This window comes from Mchenga conophoros, linkage group LG6 (genome assembly GCF_057382185.1).
Source record: "Mchenga conophoros isolate Kocher_MC1m ecotype Shallow Benthic linkage group LG6, M_conophoros_male_GT1.1, whole genome shotgun sequence".
Classification (NCBI taxonomy): Eukaryota; Metazoa; Chordata; class Actinopteri; order Cichliformes; family Cichlidae; genus Mchenga; species Mchenga conophoros.
The window spans coordinates 27,183,396-27,194,288 of record NC_140531.1 but is presented as its reverse complement, the minus strand read 5'-3'; the positions used below and the strand labels follow the sequence as shown (position 1 = coordinate 27,194,288).

At 41.3% G+C, this 10,893-nt stretch overlaps 1 protein-coding gene across 3 annotated transcripts; it reads right to left on the bottom strand.

Moving 5' to 3' along the window:
- Positions 1-504: 504 nt before the first annotated feature.
- On the bottom strand, positions 505-10,119 carry misp3 (MISP family member 3). 3 transcript variants are annotated; one of them, XM_085277184.1, is made up of 4 exons: positions 9,919-10,113; positions 4,243-6,694; positions 2,350-2,423; positions 505-872 (listed from the first exon to the last, which is right to left on the bottom strand). In XM_085277184.1, exons 2-4 carry the CDS (start codon positions 6,626-6,628, stop codon positions 774-776), a joined length of 2,559 nt encoding a protein of 852 aa, XP_085133310.1. In that variant the 5' UTR covers positions 6,629-6,694; positions 9,919-10,113; the 3' UTR covers positions 505-773. The 3 variants fall into 3 exon arrangements, with proteins under 3 accessions (XP_085133310.1, XP_085133308.1, XP_085133311.1); XM_085277182.1 differs by having other exon boundaries at positions 9,932-10,112; XM_085277185.1 differs by lacking the exon at positions 2,350-2,423 and having other exon boundaries at positions 9,932-10,119.
- Positions 10,120-10,893: the final 774 nt, after the last annotated feature.

Below are 10,893 nucleotides of genomic sequence, written 5' to 3'. Positions count from 1 at the left end.
TTCTGAAGGGTATTGGATAACCATGGTAGAACTGGAAAATTCTGTTCTCAGCAAAAAAATCCCAGTAAATCCTGAGTTCCCAGTAGAGTGGCCATGTAGATTAGCTCAAGATTGGTCATTGCAAATATATTGCTGAAGTAATTATTTTATAATGCAATCAAATATCACTGGTCTCTAACTGCAATCTTCAAAATGGCCAAAGAGTTCAATAAAAAAAACCAACAGCATTCTGACAGAGTCAATAAAAAGTCAGGAGACAGAGCTAGGCAAAGATAGGGTTTATTACATGGCTGTTGTATCAGATTGCATAAGGTGTTTACATGTGTAATAAACTAAATTATTTCCTCTATGTAGATATTGTTAAGCACATAAGACTCTTGATGACACATTGTTTTTTCAAAACATAAGAAATCCACAGATGAAGGAGTTCCTGATTGTTTGAAAATCTCCTAAATTCTTCTTTTCTCCTACATATTATTTTTATTTTTATTGTCTTTTTACATTCATTAGTCTTAAGGGTTTTCAGCACCTGAAGCAGGCCATGAGCTTATCTACTTATAGGTGCCCCACGTTCTCCATTCACATTGCTTCTTTGCTGAAGGACTCTTCAGGGTTTTTTTTAGTCCACCACAAATCATGTTCCTTGCTCCCAATACTCCCGACCCCTTTTCTAGCCTCAATCCCTGACCTCTTTCTCACTCCACGTTCCCTCCTTCTTCCTCTTCATCGTTGTTCCTTATTCCCATCTGCAGGTCTCTGTAAAAAGACCTTTCTCAGTCCAAATCCTTGTTGTTGTGTCCATTGATCAGACCTGATTCCCAGCGCAGCACTAGAGGAGACTTCTGTCTAGGGGTACGAGGACTCTGGGGGAGCTGAATGAAAAGGAGAACAAAAAGTGAACAGGAGTAAGTGGTGATTGCATGGTAAAAGAAGAGGCAGGCAGTAAGTTGGAAGAATAGGAGCAGAAAAAGAAAGAGAATTCAAAAGTATGTTGGAGTGGGAGACCAAACCAAAAAGCCAACACGGAGGGAGCGAAAAGAAAGGAAAGGGATGAATTTGCTTCCTCTTGAGGACATATCTTTGGATGAGCATCATTAGCTCTGTAAGTCAAAGGAAGGTTAATGCGACTGTGATCCAAGGCCATGTTCTGTATGACTAAGTCAACAAGTGAGGCCAATTTGCCCTGCAATCCTTCATGTATCTCTGAACTTTAATCAGGAACTAGGTCTGTGCACAGATAATCAACCAGCAGAGAGAGAAAGAGAGGGAGGGTCTATGAGGAAGTGAGAGGAAAGAGGGCAAAACGCTGCTAATGTCAGACTGAACCATGCAGCTAAACCCCAGCACATCAATGCCAAACTGAATTAAACAGCTCAAGCCACGAAGCAGCACTCCGCTTTAATCAGAGATACCAGAGTATCAAAGAGATGCAAGACCCACAAGGAAGGTAACACAAATCAGTGGGATTGTCAATTGACTTTCCTCTTTGCCTGCTATTGACTGCTCAAGTGTGCGCACATACACACACTCTACAGACACGTTCCTTCCCTCTCTCTCTTGCTCTCTCTCAGTCTCAGGGCTGTTTGCCTTCATCCCTTATCTATAAAGATAAGAGCCTCACTGTGTGTTCAGCATGTTATCAGATATTTGCGTCCCATATTTGGTGCAAAAGAGATGCTGACATCCTCCCACAAGACTTTCTCCATTTGACACATTACAGTCCAGAGCAGTTTTAAACAGACAGATGCGTGACAAATTAAAGGAAAATGGGGAAAAGGGGAAGCTGTTAAACTGTGGGAGGAATTTTGCTGGATTTATTTGACTCCACTTAGCCTCTCTGATGGAAATGATCACAGCTAATCAATAAAAAGTTGTTTTAAGATATCTTAATTTATTTCCTGATTGGACGTGGTGTAGCTGAGACCTTTAGAACATTTTATGACTTTAATTCTTGTGCAATAAATTCCAAAACCCATTGACTCTGGTCTCGTGGCACTTGGTTGACCAGCATCGTACAAGAACACTCTATGTTGGATCTTCCTTTAATTCACCTGCCTGAAAGCTCATCTTAATGCGACATTGCAAGTCAAATGTAGAGCTAACAAAGCATCATTATTTTGGAACCTGATATCTTCTTGTCTGCATTCCAGGGAGACTCAGGATGGCGATTTGCCTACATTTTCATGTCCTATGCCAAGTGTACTAGACGGGTGAGGTTGGCATGTTAAAATTCAGAGTCGAAAATACTTAATAAAACTCACTGCGAAGTTTTATTAAGTACCAGATGGTAAAATTTATACAAACTCTAAAAATCAATAGTGTGACGGATGAGCTGTAACACTGACACACCTCTGGCCGGTTAATCTTCTCGTCTTCAGCCTGGACCGGGGGCCACACAAATGACTTGCTGACTGACAGGCGTGCTGGAAGAGAAGAGAAAAGCAGATGAAGAAAGAACAGCAGTGAGGGAGAAGTGCCCCTGTGATGTTGTTTGAGCACCACAGTGTGAACACTGAATCAAATTAAGATTGAACATCGTGAGGCAGCAGAGAGAAATGAGAAGAGACAGAGGATTGCAGAGGGAACAGACGGAAAGAAATCTGTTCATGAACGTGGAGAAACAGAAACTAAAAGCAGGCAGCGGTAATTAAGAAACAGAAGGGCAATAAAGCCTGATGTGTAAAGCAATATGCGCTGCACTTTGCACGACCTTCAGTTACCGTCCGGCGTGCTTTGTGGACACACCCTGGTCAGTTTATGTCACTCATTGTTAAACCAACAATGTTTTAAGTCATTCATTCTGACGTAATCACAAATCAGCCTTCATGGCAACACAACACAGACAAAAAAACACACTGAAACATACTGTAGAGCAACGCCTCCCAGTCTTTTTTTTCTGATGTATCACAGCCAAGCACTCTTTCAAAATGCCCTTCAAAATCATGTATATTGTAATTTGAATTATTAAGCACTGTTTTTATAAATCTCTACTTGTGTTATTCATATTTTTATTCTTGGACTCTACTGGAGTAGCTTTGCGTCATTCACAGTTCAAAATAATCCTTATTCTCTATCTTAATCTTTGCCCCAACAGAAGGTTTGAGCCTTCTGTTAGCAGGGCGATGCTCACTGCCAGGGCTGGTTTTGAAATGACCATATAACAGTATCCTGTTTTTAACATCATGCAGAGCTGGAGAAGGAAAAACAGAAGTTTGAAATCAAGCGTTCAGAGGAGCCTGAAATTTTGGCTCAGGTGGAAAAGCTTTAAGCTAACCTTAGCTTTCATCTTAGCTAAAGCTATAAGCTAACGTTACTAACTCAAACTATGTTTAATATGAATATCCACCCATCTAATAGTATAGATGTACGTTACAGACATATATATAGCTCAAAACTAAACTCTCTACCGAAACCCATATCTTTAAAAATAATATATAAATATCTATAAATATATAAATATATGTTTCATCTTTATTGTAACTGTATTGATTTCAGCTATTTATCTTTGGCTAAATTGGCTATTTAGCAGTTGTTTTTCTCCCTTTATTTAAGGTCACTAACTTATTATTTAAACTATTTAGCCCATTTTCTTACTTGACTATTTAAACCAAGCATATAAAGATCCCTGGATTGCTGACACAATAGCAAGTACCCCACCTGGAAATCACTACTGTATAATACAGGCAAACAAAATTTCCCAGAGATACACTATAGGCAGCAATAGTCTACACACACGCACACACATGCACAAACTCTGTATCAGATTATATCCACTTTTTGAATGCTGATTTCGGACTTAATTCCCAGATTGGACTCTTTCAGCCAGCTCCTTTCTTCCCTGACACAATAGCGTTGAAATATGAGCCAGGTTTTTCCCTGCCTCAGCTTTTCACAATTAATATGACAGGTTAGGTGCTACATTTTTTGTTGAGTTACAGAATTTTATTTTCTGGCCGGCCAGCTTATGGGCTCCGGTGCAAAGTTATTGCTCATAATAGCTAACAGTAGATTCGAAAGCTGTTTTGAGGTTTTCCACTGACCATAAGGAAAATGAAATAATGTGCTCACTGAGCTGTTTCAGGGGGTTTTCATCATCTAGCCACGGATATAAAAATGACACACACACCCACGCTCAACCAGTCATACACACACACCAGCCTATGTGAGCAGGCGGGCACAAACAGAATCAATTACACCCTTACTCACATGCTCACCCAGAGACCAACACAGGCCTACACTAACCTGCTGAGGGTCCAGTTTCTCCTTTGGATGATGACCCAGGTGCGTCAGCAACGGACAGTCCGTTTAATGACAGCACAGGACTCTTTAACTCCATGCTGACTGGCCTTCCTCCCTCTCTTTCTCCCCCTCCTTGTCCTTGTGTACCACCAACACCACCACTGCCCCCATACAGACTAATCCTCTGCTTGCGAAGCTCCTTCTCCCTCTTCTGGGCCTCCTGGATATCCTCCTTCACTTTCACTAAATTATTTGAAGAGCGCAGCTTGAAAAAGGGGTTCTCCTTGGGTACTAAATCCTCCACCTCCTCCTTTTCTTGTCTTTTTTCTGTTACTTTTTCATTCCCTCCTTTCTGTGACAATAAGATGTAAGGACTTCCAGAGTCGACAACAGTAATACCCTCTGATTTGTCTTGGTGTTTCTTCGGTGTTGTGTTCTTCAGGTTGTTCTCTAAGATTATGACTTGTCGACTTGTCCCCTGTGAGATACCCGGTCCTTGAAGAGTGTTTTTGGTTACACTCCGTCCTATGGGAGAGTTTGGGGTCTGTGTCGGGCTAAGAAGATCCAAACTGTGTCTCTTCTCGACACGTGTGTCTTCTGTGGTGGACACCTGTGATGAGATGTCTTCCTGCTTCTTGGGAGTTGAACCATTGCTGACAGAAGAAACCGATGGGGCCCTGCGACTGGTTGAGGCTGTAAAAGTTGAGTCACTGGGTGTCTGAAAGGTCTCATAGATCTGTTTCTTCTCCCTTATTTGTCGAACTGTGCCTTTATCATAAAAACCTGGAATTTTCCCAAGCTTGACCAGATCCTGCTCCCTCTGGGTCTCCGTTTGAATCTCATACAGCATCTTTTTGCCAGCAAACTCTCTATCTTTGTCCTGACACCACTCAGTCTTCGCAGCTACTGAATTGGAAAGAACAGTTTTTCTTAAGGGAACCTCTACATACTCTGGAGTGATGCGTAGATTTGGAAGCCCTCTGGATCTTCTCAGGCTATGTTCCCGCTCTATAGCCCTTCGGATCTCCCTCTCAATGGGAGTCTCTCTGGATACAGTTGATGGAAAGCTCTCCAAAGTGTTGGACGGGGAGAAATCAGCTGATACGCCACTGTCACTCTGGCTATCGTCACATGAGTCATTCTCCATCCTGGTGTGGTTGCTGTGCTTCAGAGACACACCACAGCTATATTTTTCTATCTCCGGCTCTTGTATTTGGACTGTTTGTGAATATCTCAACAGTCCCCCGCTGTGTTGCTGCCCAGCTGGCTTGTTCCTTTTAAGTCCGCTCTCTTTCTGCCCTTCCTCCCCACCTGTTTGCTCATTTTCTCCCTCTGTTCTTTCCCCCGCCCTGCTGTGCCTTTCTCTCACAGCAACAACACAAGCAAAGCCTGTAGCAGAAGCAGCCCCACCTGGATTGGACGGCTCCATGGCAACGGTCGACAAAGGTGGAGATCCCTGGCCAGGCACCTGTTGTCCTGCTTCCTGGTTTACACCTCTGAGGGCAGGTTCACGTTGGTTCTTTAACAACAGCCCCTCCTGGTGTTTATCTGAGGGTTTTGCATGCAAAGCTGAGTCTGTCTCTTGATTAGTGGAAGCTAAATATAAAGGTTGGAAAGACTTGCTGTTGATATTTAATGTGTTCAGTTCCATAATAGCAATGCCCACTTCCTCTTCTTCCTCACTTTCATCTGCAAAAGGAGGGGAACTCACAGTATGCGCGTCATCTGTAATGTTAATGTCAGAGCAAGAAGGGTGAGCAGGTCGTAACACATTATTTTCCACTATACCGGTACTTATTACATCTGTTACAGATGGTTTATATGTCTTCTGATCAGCTGGTTCAGTCATCTGAGATGCCTTTAACCATTCTCGACTATTCTGGCTATCTAAAGAAGTAATGTCTTCTGTTGGGTCTGAAATGACATCAACATCACTGATACACTCTGCCACCTCACCCTCAGGGCTGGAAAAGCCCTCTTTGTCACGGTGTACTCCTGCTGATAAGGCACCCAAGGAAAGTGTAGGCGGGAAAACTTCCTCGCATAACTCAACTTCAGGTTCCTCTTGAGTCTTTAGTCCTCCTGATAGGTTTTTAGGAACTTGCTCTGATCCCATCACTGCTTCCTCTGTCTCCCTTATTCTCGCAGCTCCTTCATTTTCCATTTTAGTCGCATCAGCTGTTTTGATTTTTGAGATAGTCTCTTTCTCCCGCTGAGTATTGACCTGAGCATCAGGCTCCAGGGTGTCTATATCCTCCTCGGGTTCTGCCTTGGGTGCCTTTAAGCCTTTCAGAGGGAAGTTGTCACCCCTCGCCCAAGACTCATTGACCGACTCGTCAAGTAAGTTGACAGGGCACTGCTCCTGCCAGGCCGTGGGTCTTGTTGCCATGGTGACAGGTCTGCTGATGTAGAAGTGTTTGGAGCAGTCAGGTTGTTTGGCCTCCAGCCAGTCAGTCTGAATGAAAGCAAAAGAGCACAGATGGAGGAGAGGGGAATGGCAGAGTGATTGACATTGTTTAGCATTGTTTATTTTATACACTAATATTTTAGAGCATTTCAAACAACTCATTCATATTACTGCTGCAATGAATCATTGTCTGTTTTCACTGTGCGAAACGCTGAGGGCTATACTGACATGTTTTCATTTGTATTTTCATAACTCTTTCTCATCTCTGTTGAAATACTACAGCGAACAGACAAGAAAGAACATTTTTAAATAATTGTTAAGAGGGAAAAAAACATGTTAGGACACTTGGCATTTGCATAGCAGGATTTGTTGTTTTTAAAAGATAATGTCAGCTTCTGTTTCCCTTTCAGCTATCAGAGGTTTTAAAAAATAATGGTATAAAGGTTTTTTTTTAAAAAATAAATATATGTTCATTATTATGCAAGTGAGAAACAAATGAAAGAAAAAATGGAATATACTTGAAGTGATGACATCTAAAAACAGGCCATACGAGTATGAAAATGAGGATGAATCAGACGACGCTGCAGTCCTCAGAACTCATTGCACTCATCTGTATTGTGGTCATAAATATTTTGTACTTGTAAATCAGTTTTGTACTTGTAAATCAGTTTTGTACTTGTAAATCAGGATTTGAATGTGTAAAAAGAATTTGTGTGTGGACTTAGCCAAAAAACTATGTGAGAAAGTCTGCACTCAAGTTTCAAGTTACAAGTACGAATTTTGACTCTATTTTTCTTCCTTTCATCTGATTGGCCAATGTCATGTCAATCACAAATTTACCTATCCAATCAAAGAACAGATGGGTTTTGCTGTGGAGGGGTGCTTTTTTTTTTTATTGTATGAATCCAGACATCTGAGCAAAGATCACTAAAACTGTTCTGGGGCGCATGGCGGACTAGTATCTCTTTTAATTTGTTACTGTCTTCTGTATATGCTTAAATAACTGTGTTGGATTAGAGCACTGCAAATCCAGTTAAAGTGTACTGCATTCCTTTTCTCTCTCTTTAACGGCAGCTTTAGTGCGCTTATGTTATTATATGACACGCAGGGTGTTTATAAAGCTGTGCCTGACTTTGGCTGTAAGGTGGCAACTACTCTGTGCAGAGCCTAACTAAAGTTTTCTGCTGAGCACACCTTTTCTTTAATCAGCTTACAGGCTGGGAAATGGCTCAGTAACACACACACACACACACACACACACACACACACACACACACACACACACACACACACACATGCAGACAATAGGATTGTCTGCGGGATATACTGACTAAAGTGGAGTCCAACTCATCCAATATCTCTTTTTCTTTAATACACACTCCTGTATTTCAAGCTTGCCCTGAATCTGTATTATTGCTTTTTCTTTCTTTCTTTCTTTCTTTCTTTCTTTCTTTCTTTCTTTCTTTCTTTCTTTCTTTCTTTCTTTCTTTCTTTCTCTCTCTCTCTCTCTCTCTCTCTCTCACACACACACACACACACACACACACACACACACTGTCATCTCTTGTTCAGCTTGCGTTCTGAAAAACTCCCTTTCCCATCACTATTATCACTTCCAAGCCATTCTGACTAGGCTGGACTCCAACTGTGACTGATCATTAGGGGAATGTAGACCACAGCACTGGGGATCAAGGGTCTTTGATGAACTGGGACGGACGGACAAATGAGGTACACCCCCTTCGTGTACAGATTATAAGGAGTGACAGCATGAGGACACGGTGGGAAGAATGGGGATCGCTGTGGCATACTGGCTGAACATGTGGATGCAACAGCAGAACAATGTAGCCTAGTGCGGGTAAATTAGTATGAGATCAGGGAGAGGAAACAGTGAGATATGAGAGATAAGACAGAAACTGGTTTGGGAAGCCAATCTCCAGCTGCGTTTGATGTATCTGGGCTAACATTATTATCAGCTTCCAGCTAAGACACACATACTAACTCAAGGTTTCTTTCTTGTTTCCGAAATGTAAAAAGATTTCAAGCCAGAACATTATTTGTTTTGTTTCATATACCAGTTTAATAAGCAGCTTATTAGTGTGTTCACTGAATGCCCTATTCAGTGCCCATTATGAAATGTACCCTGGCTAACGTCAGGCCGGGTGTTTTGTAATGAGGGGGCAGTGAGATTTGGGTAACTGGCATTCCCACGGAGTTATTACTGTGCCTAAATGAGCAATAACCTCAGTCATTAACTCAGTTTATGCATGCTGCTTTTTAACTGATCAGACACAGAAACACAGGCTCAGCTGTTACCTGCACACATGACTCTACCACCTATGTTACAGAATAACTGACAGAAACCCCTGAAATTCATAAAGTCAGAATAATAAGTCGCTTACTAACGGAGAGTTCCCAACACTAAGCTTCATTGTGAAATTGAGCATGAAAAGGAACATTTTGCCACAGTGAGAAAGAAATTCAGTTCAGTTCAGTTCAGTTCATTTTTATTTCAAACATTTCAAACATGTGCCTTCACAATCATTACAAAATATCATTCCATTATTTGTTTGAAAAGGAGTAGGCTGAAGTATTTACTTATTTGTCCCTACCCCCTCAAGTTTGTTATAATGGTTTAAACTTTGTAGCCTCCAACGCTACGGTAGTAAAACAAGCTGCTCATTCATTCTGGGGCATGTTGATGTAATTTAACCACTCTAAGCATAAACTCTGACAATTGATTATTGGATTCTTTTTTATTTTCAGAGGAATCTGGCAGAATTTTACCAAAGGTAAGGTTGCGGATTAAACTTAATTACATAACAGACTTATGTTTTGTTCATTATATCCACAAAGGCTCTTACATTATCAAAAGAACAGAATAATCATTATCATCATTGGGGAAAAAACATCTGTGTCAGCTCAAACAAATAAACCTCCTTTTCGTGGGCAGCAATGTCCTAAAACTGTTAAAGATCTAACGACTTTAGACAAAAAAATTGAAATGAATTTGAATAAATTCAGCCAAATTCATCCCTAGTGTTGTTGCTGTCTAATAGTTGCTGACTATGTTCTTTTAACATTTTCCAGGCATAAGCGTCATATTTGAGAAATTGATCCGAATAGGCTCAGCTGCTCCAAATTTCTGTACTACGCTTGTTTGTTTTTTCCCAGTGGTAATTACTTACCCTAGAAAATATTTCATGTATGTATTTAGAGCAGTTTCCTACTCAACAAGAACATACTACAGGAACTGAATATACAGCTACACATACCTGTTGCACATACCTGTCTTGAAGATGCCCTCCAAATGATAGATTCCTGTGTAATACACACTTGTCTTGCTTCAATTCACTGATGTGTAATCAGCAGAACAGGACTCTGTCTGCTCTCGGCTCTCACAATGCCTCAGAGCCCGGCTCTCCTCATTTGTGCACACCAACACTATCAGTCCAACAATTGTGCACGCCCACATTTGCATTTCATTCACCCACAATCACTAATACGTGGACAAATATGCATGAGAGTCTGCTTAAACACATGTGCTCCAGGCTTACTCTGCTGTCATGGATTTGAAAATATGATATGTAGTAATAATCCTATTGGACTGGATTGGAGTTGCATCGCATTTAAGACAATAGTGTTAAGCTACTAGCTAACAAGAGTAGGCTTGGTTAGCCTTATGAATAAATAGACTGTGCTCTGCAGAGACAGACATTTCATTCAGTTTATATAGTGCCAAATCACAACAAGAGTGGCCTCAAGGTAAAGATCCTACTAAAACTAATCTTTATCTTTCCATGAAGCCAGATGGCACACACCAATTTGTTAAACTGCAGGAATGACTTAAAGACTTTCATAGTGATTACATGCTGCGTGGCCAAATTTCTGTGCATATTGAAGGTATTTCCTTTCTTTGTTGTGCTGTGTTGGCTTCATTACTCAAAACAATATAAACCCATAGTTTACAGTCCCACAAACCAATAAAACCAAGTCCCTGTCCTAATGAGGACACACATACAATCTTTCTCTCAGTATTTAGGTATGAACACACAGCAAAGATGAAAACTATCTTTAGAAACATGAACAAGTATAAACAGAGGCTCCAGCCTGACTGCTCATCGCTGCGTTTGTCAGCTGCTGAAGTTCAGGGTGTGGCTGCTGGGCTGGGGTCAGCATTCACTGAGCTTTATTATCGCTCTGGATTCTTGGCTGGCTTAGCGTTAGCATGCTATCTGTGCAGATGCTTG